Here is a 25195-nt window from a genome sequence, read left to right as displayed (position 1 = left end):
TTTTATTTCATAGTAGGATGTTAGTGTTTAAAGGATGAAATGACTACATCTTGGTTTATTGAAAGCATATATAGATCATAATTCCATTCATCCCTAAATTCCTTATTCTTGCAACACCCCAAGACAGAAAGAAACTTATATTTGCTTCTTAATACAGTCTAAGCAGAATGTAGTGGTTCTGGCTTTCCTTCATTGTTTATGGATCATGAACTCCAATTACTGGTGGTTAGAAAGTTATAAATGCTAATATTTGTTTAGTTCTTAGTTTCTATAAAAAATGGACATACATATTTGAACCACATGCAACATCCTATATATAACGTGTATGTATGTGTATAAATGCATGACCATTTAAATATCTGGGTTATGTTGGTTAAAGATTTTTCAAGATATGAATATAGAAGCCTATTAATTTTGATAAATAAGTGCAAAAACAGTGCATACAACTGTCTACACGACATTTACTAGTTTGTGAAATAACTGCTTTTATTGTATCTTTACTTTGTATTAAAAATTCCCATTATAAAAGTATTGATTTAGTGTCTTTTAGTTAGGCATGTCTCCAATGACTCAGAGGTTCTTAGTTATATACAATTAAAACTACAGTGTTTGAAAATAAATTCTTAAAAGCCATACTTTGAGAGTATATGTAACAGGATTGAGGGGACGTTTACTGGAAATAGTGATTTCTTGTAATTTTTTTATCGAAACAAATGGCAGTTGTCTCTGGATCAAAGGAAAAATTCAAGTAAAATCACAATAACTGAGATTATTTTCCTTAAAATAGTCTTTTAATTAGAACTTGGTTTTTTTATGGAATGCTCCAATTTGATTTCAAGTTGCAGAGCTATATACTTCCAGAAGAGTTGAAGTGAACTTAGTAGTTATTATTAACGCACAGAGAAAGCCTGGGGTACCACTGAGGAGCAGAGCAAGATGCTGTTTCAGCCAGTCGCCTTCCTCCCGTTGGAGACTGAGCATCACCCCAGTGAATTTATCCCTGTAAGTGAAAGCTCCTCGGTCTTTGCCGATCTTTCCTGAAATAATATTCTCATTAACTGGAATATTTTCATACTTTTGAAGATGAAGAGACTAGACAGAAACTGAAGAGGATTGCTCAGTCTCCCTGCTGTGAAAGGTGCAGAGATAGATGCCTGGTACCACCACCAGCAGGCAGGCGGGACCTTCTTTTCTTTCCCTTCCCTTGCTTCCTTCAACTACTCTTTAGTTATGGACTGTGCACATTTGTGAAGTTGAAGACAGCATCTAAAGAAAAAAGTTTTCTAGAGGACGAAACTGGCTATTCATAGTTATGTCTTTGTTTTGTAATTTTTTTTTTTTTGGCAAGGCATACAGATCTTATTTTCTCATAAATGTTCAGGGCTACGTTGATTTGCAAAGAAAACAGAACAAAGCATAAAGATCTAATAGTCACCCTTCCTTGCTCCCCGTCCATTCTTCCATAACTGAGGTCTGTTTCCATTTGGCCTCAGCTGCTGGGCTGCTAAGGAATTTCTATCTCAGTCCTGCTCTTCTTTCCTATAACTGCCCTTCATCTCCTAACCAGCTTTCTTTCCCCTCCACAAATGAAGGCAATTATCAAACAACCTGCTTTAATCCCAACATCTGCCTGACAAACATTGAGTCTCATTCCCTCCCCACCCGATTTTTATTTTCTTTCATTTCCTTTTTCTTGGGGTGGGAGGGGGATGGGTGCCTAGGAGATGGGGAGAACATTCGGCTGGGCTGAGAGGAGTTAGATTCCTGTAGGTACAAACTCACTGGCAGATTCTTTACAGCCCAGACTCAGGAACTGGTGGCTGTTCTTGCACGTAGAACAGTAAACGTTGGTAGGTTTACAAATGACAAAAGCACCTCTACCTCCTCCTAAGGAGACAGGCTCAGTGTTACTAGCTGGATCACCACTAGCTATGAACATCTTCAACCTGGTTTCTTCCTTTCACTTCTACTCCCCTCATTTTATTGGCCCCTTTCTGTCCCTTCATCCCGAAAGGAATCAAAAGAGTTCATCAGGGGGACCTAATTCTTGATTTTTGTGTCTTGCCCTTTGGGCTGAGTTCCTCAGGGCCAGTGTTCTCTTTAGACTCAAAGGAACCTCAGTTACTTTGTCCTTGTGAAACTCCTCAGCTTTGTGAACATGATTCCTAAATATGACAACTTGCCCATTTATCAGCAGAGTTCCAGCCAGAAGGCACCAGGTCTTTCTACCCAAGAATCCCTTCACATGTCTGCCTCTGTTTCCAGTCTGCACCCCAGACTGATTTACTTGGGAATGGTGTCCGAAGGGGACATGCCTATAGCAATGAAGAGGAATGGGTACAAAAGCGCCTAGTGCTATTAAAGAGACCTACCATATTAGACCAAAGGAGTCTTTATAAGAACACTTGAGTTGGGCTGGAATGGATCATCCATCTAACCAGTGAAACAAGAAATCAGAGGAATGCCCGCTGCAGCCATGAAACACATTTCAGACTGAAATGGATTCCATCTTCATCCTGTCGACCAGAGAAATTATTTTAAAATTGTTTCTGCTATTATTGCTTGCATTATTATTAACATTTTATTTCTGTCATTATTGCTGCAGTTTTTGTTATTTTATTTCTGTTGTTATTGCAGCTATTATACTATTCAACAGAAGTTTAGAAAGATTAGTCAGATTAATTAGTTTATTGGTAATTTAAAGCTGAAAACTGGTAATTAAGCCAAAAAACTAAAAATGATCAGGGATGATTCATACCAATGTAGGATTTGGGAGGAAGAGAGTCTAAATTTTGGATATAAAACTTGGCAGCTGTGAAATAAACAGGACTTGGGGATCAAAAATATGATAATTGAAACATTCTTAGTCACTCAACCTCTCCCCCTCCTCCAAATTCAGCTAAGATCATTCTGTGATTTGCTTGATAGAGGAAAAATACTATATTTGCTTTTGTTGACAGAGAACAAAGACCCCATGTTTATTCTTCATGTGATTTGCATTTGCACGTGGATTCCCTTGCTTAGGACCATCCAAATATCTAAGCTCACTCCCCTCCAAGTTTGCCTCTCTTTGCTCTTGTTATGCACCTCACTGGAGAGGGTGCATCATATAAGACAGGTATACAATTTCAGCCCTCTCCACAGACAGATTCTGTGGAATATAAATTCAATAATGCAATTCTCTCCACAACAAGCTCTCTGCTCTCTTTCAAATATAATTAATGTTTTGATAGTGTAGTTCTTTAACTACATATATACACACAAAAACAGACGCACCCTCTAGCTTTGCTGTTTGTGCATTTAAAACAGACATGGATGTGGCTCTTTCAGTGACTCCTAAAATTCCTCAACTCAGTCAGCCCACAGAGAAGAAATCTGTTTAGGTAATAACTGCACAGTCTGTTGTGTGCCCAGAAATATTTAAAACAATAAAAAATGCAAGCCCCTAGTTTTTGATAGTCATTTTTTGTCAAATTTCCTAGAAAATAAAGGATTTTCGGAATTGATATTCTGATAGAGACATTCACTAGATAACAGTCAAAATCAACAAAAACACAGTCCTAAACTACTGGTTGTCTTTTCCAAGTTTTGATGATGGAATCTGAATTTCAATACCTTCCATTTTATCCAATTGGTGCTAAATTAACACAGATGTATAAAAACTAGCAGCCAAAATAGACAAAACTACAATGACTTCCATAGAAATTGCTTACTCCATCAAACACCTCAGTCATGTTTTAGGTGGATTATTTCATTTAACTGCAATTGGTTGTATGTTAACATATTCATATGTGAAATAGATGGTCAGAAAGAAAGATATGCCTATGACAATATGGCTAGTAGGAGTTAAGTGAGCAAACGCTGCTAACTCCCATATTCAAGTGTACCATATCCCTAACATTTCATTTCTACAAGCTGATTACAATTATTAGGGGACAAATAACCTTTCAGACTATAGAACGTGATATATTTCCAGACTTTAATAAAGAAAAATACATAACCTGTAATACTTAATCCAATGAAAATATAAACCTTAATCTTCCCATATTGTTAAAGAGTTGAAGAAGCTAGTTATTGGGGAGTAACACACTGATTTCCAAGCATCTTGGCCATTTTGTTTTACTCATGAGTGTGTATGAGGTGCTGGCAGGGGAAGGATTTTACACTTTTCTCTTCACCAAATTTTTAGAGAGAATATGTAAAAGGGATTTCTGTTACATCTTTTGTGGTTTAATTTTCTTACTCTTCATGTAGTATTTGGTGTTTGGAATTGTGAAAGAAGATAAAATAATGAACAAGGAAAGGAGAACATGTGGCTGATTCCAAGTAGATCGTTTAACTGGATGGAAAGAAACAAAAATATTTTCCTAGTGCAGTTGTGCAAAGAAAGAGAAGAGTGTGTGATCTGTCAAGAGCTCACTTGTGCTTTTTGTTATTGTTTTAGATGGTGGCCCATCAGGGTTCCTTTCCCATTACTTTCCTTCAAATTGTTTTTCTTAAGAGCATAAAATGTGGAAACTACTTGTCCCTTCATTCTCTCACAGGCTAATATTTAACAGAAAACATTTTAGTTAAATTTTCAATAGGAAAAGTTTTTACAGGTACAGAGATTGTCAGTACAGAAGCAAACTACCAATCCCAGTTGGTTAGTTAAGTGAACTTGATTATTTGCTTGTAGTGAGCTATAACATTTTAATATAAGATTTTTTTTTTACAATATTGTGAGTTATCAAAAAGAAATCCTCCCTGAGACTTTTTATATTTGTTCTGATTTCTTCCTCGTTTTCCCTTTTGATTTGTTTTTGAAGCAGTGACATGACTACTTCTCTGACTCTCAAATGAGGTTTCCTTTGGCTCAGATTAATATTAAAGAAGATCACATACACGGTTGGAAAATATTGTTATTTTTCTTTAATGGGGAAAATTGGACTCCCGCGTGTCAGATCTGTGGTTTTCCGAAGGGCATTGGAAATGGTACTGACATCACTTTGCACTTTAACAATCGGATTTGGTCAGGGTACAAGTTGTTTGTTTAACCCGACAGCTCGGTGCACTCCGTCGCACGCTTTGCACACTCATTAAAATGATTATTCACGACCTGTCGAGTGTTTTCGGGTTCATTCACAGGAAAGGCTTGGAGCAAGCGAGAGCAATTCAAGTCAACACTGTCCACTACCCCGTGCACGTGAGGATGAGCTGGTGCGTGCGTAAAAAGACGGAGGGAGGGGTGGGTGAGCACGCCTTAGCTATAAGTCCTGCTCTTCGGATGCTCTGGAATTTCAATCACGAAAGAATGCCAAGAGTGCTTGGTCCTAAAAGGCTATGTCGCTGTGTTAATTTCAAGGGCTTGGCACAGGACAGAAAAATAAAATAAACCAAATAAACAAACTCAGATCTCTCCCTCCACTCCTCCTTTCAACCTTCTGCAAAGCTTGAGGTCCCTGGGCTCGCCCACCTTCTGCCTGCAGCTGCCGGACTGTGAGGCTCCACCTCTCACTTCGCGGACGCTGAGGATAAGTAGTTTTCAGGAAAACTCGTCGGGGTGAAGAGATTAATTCTCTTTCCATCTCCCAAGGCCCTCTGATTCTCAAGAAAGAATTCGGTTGCTTTTCCTTTCTATATCTCTCTCAAATACTGGAGGGGGTGGCGGGAGTAGGGGTTGCAAGAGATGAAAGAATATGACTGTTAACCATATTTGGTAGATGTCTTCCAAATTACTAGGAAAGAAAGACTCATCTTCCAAACTGCAAGAAAAATCCTATAAAATGAGGCGTAAATAGCCCTTGATAAATTAGACCACTTTTTTTTTCAATTTTCAAGTCCTCTTTCAAAATTTTGTGATGATAATAAGCACAAACACAAATGAATCTCAATTTCTCACAATTGCCAGTACCTATGAAAGATGCACCCCGTGGTCCTTAGCTGTTGTATTTGTTCAAATGAGCCCTGATATATAACACTGACATGTGAGCTATGAGTTCAAGATAAATGCCTATCTTCCTAAGGTGGAATCGTACATATACGCTAAATAACTAAACAGATGAGTGTATATATGCCTTTGATATATACTGAAGAATTCTGGAATATCCTGTTCAGCTTGAGTACCCCCGTCAACAACGTAAAGTTAATAACTGTTTTAAAACAATACCATTTCTATATTCAGATCCGGCTGCCTCTTGATTTTTCATCTACGTCCTTAGTATACCCAGCGGCCAGCTTATTGTTATGAGAAAAACCTAGTCATGCCAACAGAAAAAGACATGGCTCACTCGTGGGTTTCACTCTATCATATCTGACATAAAAAAAATCATCTGTTTTTCTAGTTTATTGAACATCAATACAATATGTGAAGAGAAGAATGGCAGTTTTCAAGTAGCATGAGGTTTTAATAAGAAAAAGATTTCTAATTGCTAAAAAAGCAAGTATGAAGAAGTAATTTTGTAAACTCTTTGGGTTGCCGTAATTCACTATCAAGTTTACTTAAAAGTGATCTGTCAAATGTGTTTCCTGTATAAGTTCTTTCATTAAAACCCAACCCGCAATAATAATCAAGAGGCAGATGCTGAAATATGTAAGTAAATAACTGAAAGTCTCTGCATAAATAAACACAAATCAATGCTGTAATAGACAACACTATCGATGTAGGGATGATCGATTTTAGTCTTCCAACCTGCAATCAGAGCTTGCAGTGTATAATTAAAAGTAAAATTTTCAACTCTACTCCTACTACTACCGGGAAAACAAACAAACAAACAAACAAACAAACAAGCCCTGCTGCTAGTTCTACCTGATGCTACTTTATTCCATCCAGAGTCTTTCTGAAGAGGTGGGAGAAGTAGTCCACTATTTCTAAGAAAGCGTTATCAAACTTGAAAACATTATTAATTATAAAAATTATTAAAGTATCAAATAATAAAATTACTTCCCTTTTTTTGTCCTGATTTTTTCAACCTTTATCATAAGCCTCCAATTATTCAGCACATTTTACTAGGAAAAACACACAACAGTGCTTACTATTTTTAAATATTTTTTCCCCCAACTACTATGATACTTTGGGTTTAAAGATTCTTTGGTCCTTTTGTTAAAACAAACAAGAAAAATGTAATTTTCTCCATATACCCTGAAGCTCTCACACCTATGCCTGCATATACAAGCAATCTGAAACAAGAAACGGGGGGGGGGGGGGGGGGAAGCATCTGCGTTATTCCAAAACTGTTTCATACAATGATTGCAAAACAGTGTCTGACTGAAAGAAATAAATATGCCTTGGATTTCTAGAAATCCGCATCTAGAATGGTTCAGATTTTGCTTAACATTAAATTTCCTTTTTGAGACTATTTATCCTTGGAGGGCAGAATTAATTTAGATTACCAAGAACCAGAGTATGATGATTTTGAATATTTACATTCTGAGGAGTAATGAAAATACAGTGTTCATATTTTTTCCTTAATCAACAAAGATGCTTATTTACATTCATTCTTGAATTTCTGTGGTCTTTCTGGAGCTCGGGCCTTTAAAAGAATTTCTTAGTTATGAAAATCAGCTTCTGTGAAAGTGACTTCTCTTACATAGTGGCACCTAAATATGGGTTTTGATCATATTACTATGTGACCAAGCATTCTCTGACTCCTCTCCTTCCCATCCAGGGGCAACCAGACCCAAATGGAAAATATCATCAGTTATTGTTTAGGGCTAATTTAACAGATAATTTAACTTCAAACAACAATGATCAGGTCATTAAATTTCAGAGCAGTGAGAAAATGAAAGAACCGAGAAACAACTCTCCCTAACTCCTCTACAGTTTTTGGTTTTTCCGCCCAATCAACGGCATCAACAACGTCTGCTCTACAGACGCGGAGTGTTTGCACCTTAAACGTGTTCTGATTCAAAGGATGAGACACTAAGAAGAGCAGAAAGGGGGTGGGGGTGGGGTGGGGTGGGGTGGGGTGGGATAGAACTGAAGAAGACAGCCCAATTCAGGGAGTGCCAGCCCTGTAGGAAAATTCAACCTAAGGCGAAAATGAATAACCAAACTTGTCTGGCAACGGAACACTGTTTCGTTCGGACACGAGTCCCCGAATCTCGGACGTGCAATGTGCTTTCCTCCCGTGTAGCTTCTCCGCAAGGCCAAAGACGGGGGGAGAGGATCACAGGGGTTAAGCAACAGACCATCAAAAGGACGCGGGGTGTCTCCTTCCCCTCTCACCCCCACAGACAAAATTTTGAGTTATTTGATATGATTTTAAATGCCTTTTCTGATGACAACACTTTCGAGATTTCTGCCTACCTCAAGTGTTAATAGACGGCCAGTTGGGGATGGAGTTAGAGAATCAAAATTGGTGGGGGGGGGGGGGGAGGGCAGTCGGACGTGGTCCCCTTCCTCCCGTCCTCTTCCCAAGCCTGAAGATCACCAGCAGAGAATCTTTCCGGGCTCACTCGGGATGCCCTCTGCCCACCCGAACCCCAGCCGCCCTCTCTCCAAGCCCAGGGCCACCCTAGAGTTTAGGTGACTACTGTCCCCAGGCCAGCACTTTTTCCTTTAGGAACCCTTCACCTTGGACCACAGGCTTGGACAGAAGGAAAAATGGGGTAGAAAGCGAAATGGAACAGAGAAAAGATGTCTATGACAGAGAAAACAGTTTTACCAACTAGCAGATGAGTGCTGAGATCTGAAACCGCACCAGGTAAACACAAAGAAACAACTTGGGGGGGTGGGGGAGGAGGGATGTGTGTGTGTGTGTGTGTGTGTGTGTGTGTGTATGGGCGGGGGACAAGAATAAAAAAGAAAAAAAGGTGGGGAAGCGCGCCAGCCAAGGCTGTGGAGTCAGTTTTCCTGGCATCCGCCAGTGTGCACGACCCAACTCCGAGCTCGGCTTGTCCTGGGCAAGAGCGCCCTCACCTTGTTGCTCCCGCTCAGCGCCGGGCTGCCCGCCCGCCCGCCCGAGCCGCGGCCGCCACTTCCCGAAGCGCGCTCCTCCCTGCCCGGCTCCCGGCCGCCGGCGCCGCCCCGACTCGGCAGCCTCGATCCCTCTCCTCCGGGATTCCCGAGCCCCGGGACGCCAGCCGCCGGGGCCCTGCCGCGACCACTTCTAGCCCCGCCGCCGTGCGCTTCTCCGACTTCACCCAGGAGTCCCCGAGGCGCCGCGAAGGCTACGAGGGAATCGGGGCGAGGGCCCGAACGCGCTCCGGGTGCAGCTAACCTGTGTCTGGTGCGCTGCGGGCACTCCCGGGACAGCCAGGCTCCTGAGCTCACACGGCCGTCTCCTAAGTGTGCATTAAGAATCAATTATTTGCCTGAGATTCCCAAAGCCGGGAACTGGGATATTCCCATCAGGGACAAAGTCAAGCCCAGAACGGTGCGCTTTTCCCCAGTCCTCTGAACAGGAGGAGAAGCCTCCCTCCGCAGTCCCGCCGCACTGTACCTGGGGCAGTTCCGCTAGATCCCGAGGGGACCCTCGCCTGACCCAGGCCACGGAGCTGGGGGCGGAGGGCCAGCTCTGGGAGAGGTTGGCAAAGTTAGGGTGAAAATAGGGGGAGGAGGGGCGTTCTACCAAAAAAAAAAAAAAAAGAAAGAAGAAAGAAAGAAAGAAAGAAAGAAAGAAAGAAAGAAAGAAAGAAAGAAAGAAAGAAAGAAAGAAAGAAAAAAAAAGAAGAATAAAAGGTGCGGGGAGGAGAAGAAGCAAAGAAAAAAAAAAAAAAAGAACTTTGGAGCAAGGAGCTTTGTCTCAAATAGGGAGAACAAATGCCTGACTTTGAACGGTAAGAAAGGTCCGTTACGGTATCCTGGAAGCTGCGGCAAGACTAAGAAATCTTATTTCCACGAATTGGATCACTCTGCACTTTGGGACCTATTTCAGCCTCCCACTACCCCTCTCCTCCTCTTAAATTCGACTCGTTTTCTCTTCATCCCTCTTTGCCACGTCTTCGTCCTCTTTACTTAGGGATCCACGGTGACTTTCCGCCGACGTGGAAAAAACCATGCATTCTCTCTCAGCTACTTCTGTGGATAGCGCGCCCGCTAAGGAAATTTTTCAAAAAAAAAAAAAAAAAAGAGGAGCACTTTAGCCCCGGGCCTCAAAGTCGCGGTTGAAGCCTTAGTCAAAAAGCAATCTGACGTGGCCCTCCTCCCTCCGAAAAGCACTTGCACTTACCAATCTTGGGGTAAGAGCGTCCCAGTCCATCATCAGTCTTTCTTCGGCATCCTTCGGCCAACACCAGGCAGAGTCTTGAGTGAAGGGGGGGGCGGGGGGGAAGAAAAAAGAAAAAAAAACAAAAACAAAAACAAATAGAAATCGGAAGGGAGAAAAGAGACTCAAGCACAACACTACATCATATTCCCTCGGAGCCTCTTTGGCCTACATCCTCCGGACGAGGTGCGGGGCGCACTGACCATTAGAGTGGGGAAAAGGTCGGTTTGGGGGCCAAAAAATAAGAGGTGGATTATTTTAACTGCTGGTGGCTGGGGGGAGGGGAGGCGGGGGTGGGGAGAGGAGGGAAAGGGGGATAACTGGGATGAGAACACGCAAAAGAAAAACACGCGAAAGAAAATCGAGAATGAAAGCGCCTTTGAACTCTTACAGGTAGGTAGTTCTTAGGAAGAATGCAGACGTGTGTTCGCGCGAAAGGAAAATCTAGATGACCCCTATTCTTTCCACATCTCCAGAATCTGGCCTCAATTGGCTTCAAGTGGGGAGGGGGGAGAGGGGAGAATTTTAATTCAAGTTTCACCTACCCCGCTCGTTGGAATGGCTGCGCAGATTTTCACGTTGGAGAGTTCCATCTGTCTGGCAGAAGCGGTGTTGGGGGCAGGTTATCTGGTGAAGTAGGAATGTACAGGAACCCCGCCCTCTAGGCACAGTTATACAACCCCAGCAACCCATCTCAGCCAGCTCTAAAACCTCTAATGATCTTCACCTTCACCCTTTGTTAGCCTATTTCTCCAGCAGGCATTTGGTTCCAAACACAACTAACCACGTCAGATATCTATAAAATTAATTTCTCAAAAGCAAAATTATTTCAACACAAGCAAATTCCCCAACAATGTTGTAGGAAACACATTTAAAAAAAAAAAACCTCACATTTATATATTTAGAGCTCTAAAGATATTCAATGTATCCACCTATTTGGGTGAACTATCCATCAACGTAAATATATACAATTATATCAAGACACTGCAAGACTCATTTTTTTCTCTCTCTACAACTTGATTTTATGCAAGTCATATAAGCCACATGAAATCTTTCATTGCCACAAAGCTAATTGTATTAAACCTTCTTAGTTCTAGACTTCATGTTCACTTGATTTCCAATTTTGTAACAAGTTGGAGAAACATATTTGGAAGAGTTCTCTCACTGCTTTTGTCTGAATCATTTTCTCAATGTTTTATATATTAGTCTGTATTAACTTTGTATCAGACACGTTCAAGTAAAATACTTTAAACCTGGAGATAAACTGCAGTTTGGGATTTCAAGTTTTAAGTTATGACCATTTTCAGTTCCAAATCTCAAAAAGAGCAACCTTCATCTCATTAAAAATAATTATAAGTACGAAAGAAGAAAAGCTTCAAAAAGTTTTGAAGTGCTTTTCTGGCATAAGCTAATTTTTAACTGGCAAAGGTTGGTGACAACAAATATCAACACAACATTACAACCAATTTGTTGCAAAAAAAAAAAAAAAAAAACCAACAACAACAATTAAACACCATGCTAGAACACTGTACGTTTTTAAAAAAGATAACTTGAGAGATGATAGGACAGATTGAGATAAATGAAATGTTCATATCGGGCTTCAGGAGGCCTTCACAAATTTCTCTCTCTGTACATCCTCCCCCCTATCTTGTATGCGTATTCAACAAGCTATTCTTACTTCTAGTTACATCCATTATCTATGTTAACTTGGGAGATGTATCCAAATAGAACTTCCATTCCAGTCCTTAGGTCCTATGAGTTCAAAGAAGTCAATTTTATGCTTGACCTCAGAAGTTTGCCCTTGAAATTTGATTTCTCAATCATGCAAATAAACATTTATCACAAAAAAGTATACTTATTTAATATGGCCAGAAAAAAAAAAAAAAACACCTCATGGAGGAACTCTTTCTTCTGAGTCTATGTCCCTTTTACCACAATACAAGAGTTCAACTTTCTTTTTAACTTTTTGATAGGCAAAAGACTATTTCTTCTGTGGCAATACATTCTCATTCCACAAAGTCCATGGTAAAAGCAAACAATACATCATCACCTTTTTCAGTCTAAACACATGCTTTTCTTTGAGCTGTTTTGGTTCACATTTATATGAGGGGGATTTCCCTTGCCTAACCTCACTCACTTGGACTCTATTACTGTTTTTAATAGTAATAAATTTGGCTTCTAAAACAACTTATTTGTGGAATTTTCTTTCATGCTTCATTCTGAAGAACTGTTACATTTCAAGAAAGCTGGACCTCTGGCGAAACTGCTCTTTTACTAAGAAAACAAAATCGTGTCCAGTCTGCTTAAAGGAGATAATTAAACTAGCTGTCTTGGTCTATTTTAGTCAATTTCCCATTTGTGTATATTTGGTTCCAGCTCTTTTAATTTTCCTCAACTTTATCTATCTTTCTCAAATAGCATCCTCTTTCTCTTTCTTTCTTTTTGGTAGTGGGAGATGCTCCCCCCCCCCATCCCCAAATATCTTTTCCTTTCTTCTGTCTTCTTCTGTCTCTCCCTTCCACAACCCATCCATCCCTATGTCCCAATATTAGAACTATTCTGCATTTCTATTTCAATCTATTTGAGTCCGCTTGCTTCTCTCCTAGGCTTTTTTCCCCCCCCTTTTTCCTGAGCAACTCTCTAAGTGTTTGCCGATAACATCTTGGGGACAGATTATTTTTCATTGGGCCCATTGTAAGAAGTAGCCAGCTTATTGCATTACTGCAGAACACATTTCAGACTATACAATTGTAACAAATGAACAACTTGTCCTCCATAGACTCTCCACAGGATCCAATTAGTTACTAAACCTTTTACTTAGGTTTTCTAATTATTTTCTGCAGTCATAGCAATTGAGATGCTGAAACAATTCAAAAAATGTTTTCATTTTGTTTCAGATTGATATATATGCATATATACGCATGCATATGCATACTGTAAGTTAAAGCAAAATTATGACTAAGCAAAAGGAACAAACCTCTAGATTAAATTATACAGACATTTAAAAGGGAATCAAATAAATACCTCTATGTCGTAAAAATGAAAGAAAAGGAGAGAGAGGCATTTTACTTCTTCTGAACATCTAGAATTTTAAGTTGTTATAATTAAAAATAAAATATAAACATTGGTCTGCAAGTCATTACAACAGGTGATCACTTCAGCAAATCTATATTGCAACTTCAGCACATCTTTATTAGAACTCTTTCATTGTGGGTAAACAGCCACAAAAATAAATGCTGACTTAGAAAGTATAAATACAAATATTTAAACAAAAATATTTGCAGCATTCATAGCGCAAATTGTACCTGAACTGAAGGGCTCTGTGTGTTTACATATATATACACACATATATATATATGTATATATATATTACATATGTGTGCATTATATTCACTTCTATCTAACCATATACATATATTTATTTATAATTTGCCAAATGCTATAAACAAGATACCTGAAACAAAATATATAAAAAGTAAGCATTCTATCAACTGATTTGAAAATAAACACAAGGTAAAATAGCTATGCACATAAAATTATAATTTTTTTTTTTTTGCTGTATATCTACAGAAACTTGAAGATACCAGCTGAAAAGCCTGTAATTTCTTTAAAGCTAGTGCTTATCAAATAGCCTGCTCCTTGTAAAATTTGATTCCACAATGGGGAAAAAAAAAAAGTATTTTAATTTTTTTGAAGTCTCAATTCAAATGAAAGGAGCAGTTAAATTTTAGTTGGCCGAAAAAGCCTTTGAATTCCCTAGGACTTTAATGGTCTTTTAAAAATTAGCTCTATTTAATAAAAGAGACAAAAGTATCAAGATATATATGAATTTAGCCTATTTTTTATTTCTGTGTGTTCATAGTAAACATTTTTGTAAGTGACAAACACGGGCATATGACCACAGTATCACAATCAAGAAATTTTAAGACAACATTAACAATCACTCAAATTTATGCGGCATTTGCGCAACACAGGTTACATATTTGCAAGGTTTACCTATAAGTACAATAGGTATTAACATTTCACTACATTTAGAAAAAATAAAAGTGACCTGTTAGTGACCACATACATCAAAATATACACAACACAAACTGAAGGCAATCATTAATTTTGTCCCCTTCTGATTCATTTGAATGGGCAGTGCTGCCAACTGAAACAACTTTCCTTTTTTTTTTTTTTTTTTGTGGTTTTTTTTTTTTTTTTTTTTTAATACTTAGCATACCAAGTGCATTTTAGAACCCAATCTTTGGTCTAAAAGTAAACAAAAGAAAAAAAAACGGTTTTTTAAAGAAAAGGACAAAACAATAAATGGCCAAAATAATTTCTTGGGCACCTTTACTACGAATGCTTCTTAAATACAAATTACAGTTTAACATTTTAAAACTCTCCCCATAATTTAGGCTGTTCTCAAGGTCTGCGTCCACCATAAAGATCCATGATAACTTATAATACTGCACACATGGAAATCTGGCGGCTCTTAGAGATAGACTTGTCAGGTTTGAATGAAATGGCAAAGCAGTCACTATTTAGATACACATTCTACTATAATTTTGACTTCCAAACCTTATATTCTACAATGTATTCTCCCCACATTGCACCTCGCTGACACTCCACACCTTGTTAGAATAATAAACAATCCTAAAGACTGAACGAACGTACAGAAATGGGGGCGGGGGGCTTAATAAAAAATACCTGGACTTATTTTTTAATTATCATTTACAATGCAAATGTGTGTAAAACGTTCACTTACAGTCTGGTCCCAGGGATGTTAATGTATTAAAGGGTTGGAAGAAGACCCCTGATTTTGATGTGTGAAATAATCAGACAGTCCCCCGGACAGTCCCGTCGTGAAGCTTGGCAAAGAGGGTCTTAAAGACTCACAGGGCAGGGTCGAGGGGGCCTGCGGAGACGTGGAGGAGGACGCGGCCCGGGCGCTCATGGACGTGCTGCTCTGCGAAGTCATTGACGGGTGCGGGACGTGGGGGAAAAAGTAACTGGTCTGGCCCGCGAGCAGGTTGACCGAGCAAGGGTTGAGGGAGTAGGTCCCGGAGCAGGGCACCGACAGGCCGCAGGGCACCGAGGCGGCGAGCGCGGCGGCCGTGAGGTGGTGCGTGGCGTACGGGATCTCCCCGTTGACCAGCCGGTCCACGCTCAGGCCGTTGGCCGTGGAGAAGGAGTGGTTGTTGCCCAGCGAGTTCTGAGTCAACACGGAGCTGTAGGGCATGGGGTGGCTGGGGTAGGCCGACGTGGTGCCGTTGTAGCTCAAAGTGCTGCTGGCGCGGGGGTGGTGCAGGGACAGGAAGGGCGACATGGGCCAGTAGAGGGAGCCGGCGCGGTCCATGAAGGTGAGGCCGGTGGAGGTGAGGCGCGCCCCGCGCTTGAAGGCCAGCTTGGCGCGCGACGTGGTGGAGCGGCGCCGCAGCTTGCCCGTGGTGCCGCCGATGAACACGTCGTCGCTCGACGGGTCCAGCATCCAGTAGTTGCCCTTGCCCGGGTCGTCGTAGTGGCGGGGCACCTTCACGAAGCACTTGTTGAGGGACAGGTTGTGGCGGATGGAGTTCTGCCAGCCCTGCTTGTTCTCGCGGTAGTAGGGGAAGTTCTTCATGATGAACTCGTAGATGCCGTTGAGCGTGAGCCGCTTCTCGGGGCTCTGCCGGATGGCCATCATGATGAGCGCGTTGTAGCTGAAGGGCGGCTTCTCGTACTTGCCGTTCTTCTTCTCGCCCTCCTTGCCCCCCTCCCCGTCCTTGCCGCCCTCGCCCGCCCCCTTCTTCTCCTCCCCCCCGGCGCCGGCGCCCTTCTCCTTCTCGTCCGGCCCGACGGGCGCCAGCTCCCCGGGCCCGCCGCCCGGCTCGCCCTTGCCGCCCAGCCCGTCCGCCTTGGCCCCGTCCAGGGCGGCGGCCGGCGGCGGCGGCGGCGGCGGCGGCGGCGGCGGCGGGAGCAGCAGCTGCTGGGGGCCCTTGTCGTCGTCGGCCGCCGGGGCGCCCCGCGCCTGGGGGGGCTGCGGCGCCTGGGGCGGCGGCGGCGGCGGCGGCGGCGGCTGCTGCTGCGGCGGCGGCGGCGGCGGCGGCTGCGGGGCGGGCGGCGGCGGGTGGTGGTGGTGGTGGTGGTGGTGGTGGTGGTGCTGGGGGTGGTGGCTGTTGTGGTGGCCGTGGCTCGCGTGGTGGTTGTCGTTCTGGACCGCCTCCGGCACCAGGCTGTTGATGCTGAACGAGGACTTGGGGATCATTTTCACCTCTTTCCTATCTCCCATGTCCAGCATCACCCAGTCGTCGGGGGGGAAGCGGCGGCGGCGGCGGCGGCGCGGGAGCGGGACAGCGGCGCGGCGGGCGGCGGCGACCGGTGGGTGCCGAGCGGGGCGCGGGCGGCGCGGGCGGCGGCGGCGGCACTGAGCGCTCCGGCAGCAGCGCAGTTGGACCGCAGGCTCCGGCGCTGGCAAGTCATGTAGCAAAAGCAGCAACCACCCCTCAGGAATTAGAAGAAAAAAAAAAAAAAAGGGAAAAGAAAAAAAGAAAGAAAGAGAAAAAAGAAACAACCACCGCCCCGGGGGTGAAGCTCCCTCGCTCCCAACTCTACTTCTTGGTCTCCCCCCCACCCCCCGCTCCCCCCCCCTTCTGCTGCTTCCTCCTCCTCCTCCTCTCGCAGCAGCAGTCACAGCAGCAGCAGCAGCAGCCCAAAGGGGGGGAGAGCCGGGCGGCGGGCGGGCGCGTCCCGGAGCGGCCGCGGCGAGGCTGGGGAGACAGCGATCGAGGCGGCTATAGCCACAATTAATTTTCCGAGCTACAGGCGCACACTAGGGCTGTAAAAAAATTTTTGGTTTAACCTTTCCTACCGCTCGGCCAATCAGAGCCGGCGGCGTGCGGGAGCGTCTCTCCCGCCGTCGACCAATCGGCGGACCCGGGCCCACCCACCCCCGCCCCGCCCGCCGGCTCCCGCCCCCTCGGCGCTCGCCTCCCCCTCGCCGCGGGCCTGGGCCTCGCGGCCGCGCGGAGCCGCGTAGGGATACGCCGCCCGGAGCACGCTGCGCCGCGGCCCTCTCGGCGCCCCCGCCACCCCCTCCGCCCTGCGGGCCGCTCCGCCGAGGTCCCCCTCTTAGGGCAGATAGCTCACATTTCCGGCTGCCTCCTCGCCGTGTCGGGCCATTTTCGTTTGAGCGTCAGTGTTTGTCGTTATTGATTAAAGTTTGTATTCCATTTCATTTTTAAAAGCGGGGGCGGGGGCGGGGGCGGGGGCGGCCGCGGCGGTGGGGCGGAGAGTGTGGGAGTGCGGGGACGGGGTGCGAGGAGAGGGCAGGAAGTGGAGGAGGAAGAGGCGAGGCGCGACCGGCCCCGAGTCGGCCCTCCAGGCCCGGGGCGGCATTGCCGAGCCCGTAGGAAAACTGTGCCCCTCGTAGGTAACACCCCGGCGAGGCTTCGGAGGGCAGGGGAGGGAAGGCCCACCCCTGGCGTGGGGGGGCGGCGGGTCCGGCCGAGGGTCGGAGACGGAGGGATGAGGCGGAGGGAGTGGGCTGGCGAGCGCGGGGCCAAACGGGGGCTACTTACTCGGTTCCTGCGGCCGGGCGGCGGCGAGCTCGGGGCTCGGGGCTCGGGGCTCGGGGCTCGGGCCCGCGGGGAAGCCGGGCCCTGGGGCTGCCGGCGCGGAGGCGGCGGCGGCGGCGGCGGCGGCGGCGGCGGGCGGGGGCGGCTCAGTGGTGGGCGCCTAGGGTAGCCTTCCGCAAGGAGGGGTGCTCAGCGAACGATACCAAACAGTCTCGAAATAAACCAGGTAACACATGCTCTGCCTCTGTGTCTCTCTCTTCCTTCCCCTCCTCTCCTGCTCCGGACCGTCGCTCACACGCTGGGTGACCCGGTGTCGCCTTCTCTCCGCCGCCCCAGCGTCTGCTCAGCTTCTAATCCGAATTGGAAGCGAGTAGCCGCGAGCGATCACCCTGGAAATGTTTCATTTTGCTTGTTGACATTGGAAGGAAAATAAGGGTGGGCGGCTATTTCTTTTTTTTTTTTTTTTAAAGCCTTCCTGTTTTCACTCCCTCTTTTCTTTTTTCTTTCCGTTTCTCAAACGCTTTTGATTTGTGCGGGCCTTAATGCTGAAAGAACCGCATGCCGAAGCCAGGCCTTTCCCACCCCGAATGCGGACGGAAGGCAACTAGAAGCCCTGGGTACGTGGGTCCCACAGCCCCAGCTTCTTGGGCTTTCGAACTGGGAAGGTTCGGCTGAGGACTGAAGTGAGTGGGGAGATTGTGATTCGGGGGCTTTAAAAGGATCCCGTGGCCAGGGGCAGGGCTAAGGCCCAGCATTTCCCAGGGATTGGAATTTGGTGCGGAGCACACTGATCAAAGGCTGTTTCATCCCACATGGGTACGAAACATACCACATTTTACGGAGGATGTAGCCCTAGAGAAGAGGGAGGTGGAGGAGAAGCATAAATGAAAGGCACTTTCCCCCTCCTCTGCAAAATCATCATAAAATGTAAACATTCACGCACTCTGATAAACTATCAATTAAATTGGCGGATTTAGTATTTAAGAAAAGGAAGGGAGAAGAGGTGATGTCAAAGTTCAATTCTAATAAAAAGAATTCGGTTGATGAACACAAGAATACTCAAGTTCATATGGGGTTGTGGCACTCTCTCTCTCTCTCTGGGCACCCCACTCCCTACTTTGAAATCCTGAGGAAGAGAAAGAGAGAATAAACTCTGAATAACAGACGATTACCAATAGCTAGTGATTTTACATCTGTTAGGAATACCATAAAGAAACTTTGAACATTGGACTAACTGCATCTGTCCTTCCACTGTATGTATGTATGTATGTATGTATGTATCCCCCCCTCCTCCCATTTCTACTTATTTCCTCACTTAATCTATATTTTCATGTGGGAAAGTTGAAGGGTCCCAGCTATCAACGTTGATGGTGACAGAGCCCCAAACTGACTTCTAAGCTCCAATTTCTTACAGAGCTGGGTGAGCTAATGGGCTTTGTGGGCCGGCTGGACAGATCTGTGAGCCTTCCTCTTCTTTCTGCTCACTTTCCTCCTTTCACTCTTCCCCCTGCCTCGGGCCTGTTATTCCTACTTTTCCTCAACTCACTTTCCTCCCTCCTCCCCTCTTCCTCCCTCCTCCCCACTCACTACCCCCCCTTCTCCTCAGTCTATTCCTCTCCCTAGCTCCATTCCTCCACCTACTCCTCCCCATTTCTCCCCCTACAACCCCCCTTCTCATCACCACTTATAATGGCACACAAGGGCTCCCTCTGAGGTGGACGGCCCGGTACGTTTTCGTAGTCGGTCTAGCGTGAAATGATTCGGTGTAACCGGATTCTTGGGAAAGGACAGGTTACGTAAACATTTACTGATGTGGAGTAACTATACTATTTGTACTCTGATATGCAGGAAGGAAAGTGTTGATTAACACAGAAGAAAAAAAAGCGAAATTAGCTGATTGCATGCTCATAAGTGCAAGCTGTCATTGAACTGCTTTTAAAATAGACACAGCTGGGTGTTTGTGTTGAAAAATTTCTTGTGTTTTTGCTAATACTGAAATAAGCATGATTTTGTATACCAAACATTTTCAGATCATTAAAATTTGTAATCTGTGCTGGTTTTAAACACAAAGAAAAGAAACAGAATCATTTCGATGTAAAATTTGCTGATATTATATTAACTCAATCAGGTCTGTACAAATTGTGCATTGTGCCTCCTAAAATCTGTTTGATCAATTTAATACACAAAGTGCCAAACGTGGGTATTGTTTGTTAACATTGGACATTTTATTCAAATCTGAGCTCAGCAGCAAACTGGAGGAGCATTCCTTGAATACAACACCAGCACTGACTGATGAATTTTTAATGTTTTAAAGGTGTTTCTTAGGTCAAAGCTGAGTGTGCATTGTTTTGTAATCCTGTATAAAATTTTAGCAGGTGAAAATAAGTTTTTCTTTTGTTTACTTTCAAAAAGCGAAAACGGGGGTCTGCTAATGAGAGCTGTAATAATCTGGTTTGATGTGCCAGGAGCTTATATTGACTGGAAAAATAGTTTGCATGCAAATTAAGAATGTGTTATATTATTTTAAGGATTGCATAGATGTAAGTCTCAAAATAGGATATTTGTGTAGGAATAAATAGCTTATACTTTAATCACTCTAAAGATCTCTTCTCCCTAATGACAGAGGTCATTTGCAATTTGGGGGGAGGTGATTTTATTAACCTTTTAATAATTTTAATTGGACTTTATGGTGAGATAGAGTAGTACTCTGTGTGTGTGTGTGTGTATACATATACATATACATATATATATAAATGTATAGGTGTGGGGGTAGGCTTGTTCAACAAAACACGCACTATTTACTCAGCAGCCCACATTTGTCTCAGCAATGGCTTCTTTTTAGAACTGCTACTAGATGAAATGGAGGGGGAGGGGGTACTTGGGCAGAGCATTGTGCAAGTTGAAAGTCCCTGGATGGAGCTTTGTGAATCCTACTGGTCAATTTGGGTGCAAATTGGATTTGAAGGACTGCCCATGTCCACCTCGGGCCTCTGTCCTAAACACATGAAGCCCCAACTCTGTATTTCCACCTCACTCAGTCCCCATGATTACTTTCAGAAGACAGAGGGGTATCCAGTGGTCTCAAATCTAAAACAAATTCTGTATCAGTCTACTAGTTTCTCGTCATCAGCTTAATCTTAATCTCTCACACACAAACATCTATAAATGTACACTGTTAAGGAATCAAAGCATAAGTCAGAACAAACATAATTTTCTGGTATATATATAGTGGTAAACATCTCTCCTTCTCTGTCTGCTGTCCCACCCCATCACCTACCCCCCAAAAGAGGACAGGCCTTGTAAAGAGTCAGCAGTTCCAACAGAAGAATTGCTTGGGAAATGAATTAGATTATTTCACCTCTAGTTTTAATTAATAACCAAGGATCCACAGCCTATTGCTTCTGAGTAGGGAGCCGCACATTTATTTTTTTTTCATTTGGCGGTGTTACATTAAGTCTTCCTTAAAGCCCTTCCCGCTTTCTGTCGGTTTTTCACTTCTTTCTTCCTGTCTACCTGCTAGTTAAAGGAGGGGAGGCCGTTTTTACCTAAAATCCACTTTGCTTTTGGCTCCCTGGACAGTGAGTCTTTGGAGTGGCACCAAGCTCTGGCTAAAGCTCTCTTCCTGCAGATGCATAGGGAGTCCCTGACCCCAGGACGTTTGGGAACAAGTGGAACTCATGCAGAGGCATCCAGGTATTTCCAGAGACTGACGAGCCGAGGTCTGCAATCCCTTCCTAACAGCAGGTAATGGTGCTAACATTTAGTGATTGTAAGTTACTCTTTAGCGTGTTGTATCCTTGTTCTGTGGGTTTTGGTTACAGGTTATACGATTAGGTTTGCGAGAACAGTAGTGAACTAAACTTCTCAGTAAGAGGTCTTCACACCAGGGAAGTGTTACTTTTCTGCAGCAGCCCTGCCTCGTCACTCATTAGGGAGCTGCAGGTTGTCAAGCGGCTGCTCTTAGCGCGCACGCGCACACCCCCAATATCCCCGGGGGCGCGCACATGTGTGCGAGCATGTGTGCGCGCGCACAAGCACACACACACACACACACACACACACACACACACACACCGCACTAAAACTAAATTAAGAAGCCGATGATTAAGACAAGCGTCTACTAGGCCTGTCATTTCAGCATCCTTCCATCATAACATTGTGGCACCGGCAATTTTGCTTGAGAACCTCGAGAAAAAAAAGAAGAAAACTATGGGAGAGCCTCGTATTTGAGAGTCGAAATGTTTAACTGGTATGAGCTATCGAAGCTTCGGAAGCGAGAAAGTCCAAGGTAAAGGAAGAAGAAGAAGGGCTGGATGAATGGAGACCCCTGGGACTCCACAGGCAGGTTTCCGTGATGCTGTCAGAGGCTCCAAGCTCTCTGAAGGCAAGTACACACTCATCCAAAGAAACTGCAGGAGCCCTGCAACAAAATACACTCGGGAGTAACCTCTTCCCAATATTAGCTTGTGGAGAGCCAGGCACAGAGAGATAGACAATGAAGTATTATCGCCCAGGGCCAAGGACTTTAAAAAAGTCTCTTCGAGTCTTTCAGTCAAATACACATTTTTTTGTAAATATACAAAATGCCCACTACTCTTTACTTGCTTCCCATTATTTGCCAGCCCCCTTAAGATCTCCGAGGGTAGACAATTTTCAGAAGTTGTTGAGTCCCTGCTAGTGTGAGGGCAAGCCTGTTCCATTTCTTGAACTGATCCAATCGGGAGAAATGCTCCCACACCTTTTGGGCAAGCGTGCTCTGAGAGGTCCTTTTTGTCCTCAAGTTGCCCAAGGAAATGGCACAGCTCTTCCTTCAAAGGGTCAGGAAATGCTACAGCGAAAGACAAAGAGTTGGAAGGGTGATGGTAACCGAGAATGATGAGAACGATGGAGGTCTGTCTTTAGCTTTAACCCTGGAGTCTATCTGAAAGGGGACAGTGCTTGGTGAAAGTCAGAACACAAGATAATGGATTTTCCATCAGTGGGGCATCAAACAAGGGAGAAAAAGAAAGACTTCATAAATATATATCAGGCTTAACGAAGAACTTACAGGCCTCAAAATGCTGAGCTTCTAACTATCCTGTCACCGTTCTCCTTAATTAGTTGGAGCTTCAATTTGATTTCCCGCAGGAGCCTGAATAATCTACTTTGGGAAGTGTTATAGCACTCTTCGGAGACTGTGGTGCATCCAGTCTCCTCTATTTTGAAGCACCCTTCTGAAAGGCCCCCCAAACTCCGGTCGTTGTGAGGAAAGATGGATCTGCGTTAATCGCGGTTCTTAGGTGGTCACCTCTCAAAGGTCCACGAAGGGCACTGAACAGCCCAGGGTCCGTATAAGAGAGTGATGAGTGTGTTTGAGAAAATGCTCCTACCCACTAAGGGTCTGTGAAGGAATGAGAAAAGAAAAAAAAAAAAAAAAAGAAAAGAAAAGAAACTGCAAGCGTTGGGGCGGGCAGGCCAAAAGGCACGCGGAGAAACCTCCATCACGGAGTCATTCTCACTGGGAAAGTCAAATGAGAGAAAGTAAACTATTTGCTAATCCAATAGATCAGCTCCCTTTCTAGAAACCCAGATGGACAAACCAATGAGCCAGTTTTGACTTCCTGCGTATCTCGTACCCACCTGCCTGCTCACTCTCGAACTGCGGTTCCTGTGGGTCTTCCCCCTCCCTCCTCCTCCAAAAAGCGGTGGAAACTATTGGAGCGGTGTTTCCAAAAGGTCCTGATCTTCTCCCTCCCCCGCTCGCCCGGAGAGGCTTCAACCAGGCGGGGTCCCGGCGCGGAGCGTCGCGGAGTCCCGGCTCCCGGCCCGCCGCGCCTCCCCGCGCCTCCCCGCGCCTCCCCGCGCCTCCCCGCGCACTCCCGCGCGCCTGCCCCGCGCTCCTTTGTCGCCGAGCCTGCCGGGCGCAATGGAGCTCACAGGACTTGCTGTTAGGTTTCATTTCCGGATTTCCCCCCCCCCCCCATAGTTACCTTTCCAGACGAGATGTCTCGTGTTTGCACATCACGCCGGAGGCACGCACACAGATCAATATTTTTGGGCCAAGAGGTCATCTGCTACGCTGAAGGCGGAGAAAAAGAAAATAGAGACCGGTTAATGGTTTTAAGCTTATCATTTGTATAAAGCACAGCTCCGAGTTAAAGATTAGGGCACGGGTAGGTGAAGTTGATTCAAATATTCAGTTACACGCAAGGGGCGTTGAACCCAGTAGGGGAGCCCAGTGATAGCCCGGTCTCCCTCCTGCCCTTTGCAAGGAGCCGCATCCTGGGAGGCGAGGAGCGGCCCGGGCAAGCTAGACGCAGACTCGCGCCAGGAACAGGTTTCCGTTAGCGGGTGGAAACAAAACAACCCGACTCCTCGGTTGCAGAATCTACGACAAAGGTAGTGGGGGCGTGGGGATGGTCACTTTTATTCTGAAACACAATCCTAGATTCTTGTTTACCAATTGTAGTATCTTCCTTCTGGGCTTGTCCTAAGGCACGCAGGAGAGAAAGTGGTGTTCACGGGAAAGGCACGGTCGGCAAAGTTTGGCTCGTGAGCCTGTGAACCGTGAATCACCACGGCGAAGAGGTTTTCTTGTTTTTCTCTCTTTTCTTTTCTCTTTGGAGCGTGAACTTGCTAGATAAGATAGATGAGGCCCCAAGGAGGTGGAAACGTTGAAAAAGCCCAGCTCCTTTGGAAAGCAGCGTGTGAAGCTGGCAGGCGGCGGCGGCGCGCAGTCGAGGAGCTGAGCGGCGCAGGGCTCGCCCCGGAGCTGTCCCAACTGCTGCCTCGGCGGCCGCGCGCCACACCGAGAGCTGCGCTGGGACCGCTGCCCAAGCAGCCTACCCTTTGGCCTTGGAGTAAACAGCCCAGAAGATGAGAGGACGGCCCCTGATTGGGCCGGGTGTCTGCTCTCCAGCTCCGTACCCTGAACTGGGCCCGCGGGGTTTGTGGAAGTCCGACCACAGCACAGTCAAAGGATCGGAGACACTAGGTTTTTAAAGAAGTCTGGAGTCACACATGAAACATTATTTTTCTCATTAATTAGAAGTAATTCCCTTTCCCCATTTATATGTACGTACACGCTATTGATTACGCACCGCGATTTACTTGAAAAACGTTTAGAGTATCTTTAGCACACACTCCTCATTCTTTGTCTGCTGAAGCATTTTCAGCTGATAGTGTGGCTGGTTGGGATCAATTAGCCGTAGATTTTGCCCTAAGATTGCTCCCCAGGGCGGGCAAATGGAGCCAACCCATCCTCAGCGATGTTTTTCGCCCACGTGCGTATCCACGCCAGGGCTTTAGAAGCAGTTCAAAATCTCCAGCCTTGGTTTCACTTGATTTTGTTGTTGTTGTTATTGATAAATATTGGGTCATACACAAGGCACTTGTCAGAGCCTTTGGCTCAATCTCGCAGCTGCAGCTCCTAGCGGGGCGTTTGAGTCGCGTCCTAAGAACTGGAGGGATTTACTGGGAAAAGAATTGCAC

At 45.1% G+C, this 25195-nt stretch overlaps 1 protein-coding gene and 4 long non-coding RNA genes across 7 annotated transcripts in view; 2 read left to right on the top strand and 3 right to left on the bottom strand.

The window, feature by feature from the left end:
- Positions 1–1043: 1043 nt before the first annotated feature.
- Positions 1044–24510, bottom strand: LOC144320389 (uncharacterized). Of its 3 annotated transcripts, XR_013385923.1 has the most exons (9): positions 24165–24510; positions 23695–23783; positions 10733–10814; positions 10152–10225; positions 9938–10018; positions 9201–9264; positions 5456–5634; positions 2373–2516; positions 1044–1266 (listed from the first exon to the last, which is right to left on the bottom strand). It is a non-coding gene; the product is annotated as an uncharacterized LOC144320389 (long non-coding RNA). The 3 variants fall into 3 exon arrangements; XR_013385921.1 differs by lacking the exons at positions 1044–1266; positions 2373–2516 and having other exon boundaries at positions 4897–5634; positions 24165–24505; XR_013385922.1 differs by lacking the exons at positions 1044–1266; positions 2373–2516; positions 5456–5634; ... (2 more) ...; positions 10152–10225; positions 10733–10814 and adding an exon at positions 19821–21910 and having other exon boundaries at positions 24165–24499.
- On the bottom strand, positions 14011–17085 carry FOXG1 (forkhead box G1). Its single transcript, XM_077908875.1, has one exon. It carries the CDS (start codon positions 16447–16449, stop codon positions 14956–14958), a length of 1494 nt encoding a protein of 497 aa, XP_077765001.1. The 5' UTR covers positions 16450–17085; the 3' UTR covers positions 14011–14955.
- LOC144320393 (uncharacterized) lies at positions 18167–21570 on the top strand. The gene is made up of 2 exons (XR_013385927.1): positions 18167–18342; positions 21354–21570. It is a non-coding gene; the product is annotated as an uncharacterized LOC144320393 (long non-coding RNA).
- On the bottom strand, positions 22169–23534 carry LOC144320395 (uncharacterized). The gene is made up of 2 exons (XR_013385929.1): positions 23345–23534; positions 22169–22553 (listed from the first exon to the last, which is right to left on the bottom strand). It is a non-coding gene; the product is annotated as an uncharacterized LOC144320395 (long non-coding RNA).
- The window catches only part of LOC144320394 (uncharacterized), a 95907-nt gene continuing 94316 nt past the window's right edge, over positions 23605–25195 (top strand). Inside the window, exon 1 of the long non-coding RNA XR_013385928.1 lies at positions 23605–24103. This is a non-coding gene — a long non-coding RNA (uncharacterized LOC144320394). The remainder of the gene's footprint in view (positions 24104–25195) is intronic.

This window comes from Canis aureus, chromosome 9, assembly GCF_053574225.1.
Source record: "Canis aureus isolate CA01 chromosome 9, VMU_Caureus_v.1.0, whole genome shotgun sequence".
In the NCBI taxonomy this organism is placed as follows: Eukaryota; Metazoa; Chordata; class Mammalia; order Carnivora; family Canidae; genus Canis; species Canis aureus.
This window is presented reverse-complemented; position numbering and strand designations above follow the sequence as displayed.

Coding starts and splice junctions, on each gene's coding strand:
- FOXG1 (XM_077908875.1), bottom strand. CDS start 16,449: ATGCTGGACATGGGAGATAGGAAAGAGGTGAAAATGATCCCCAAGTCC.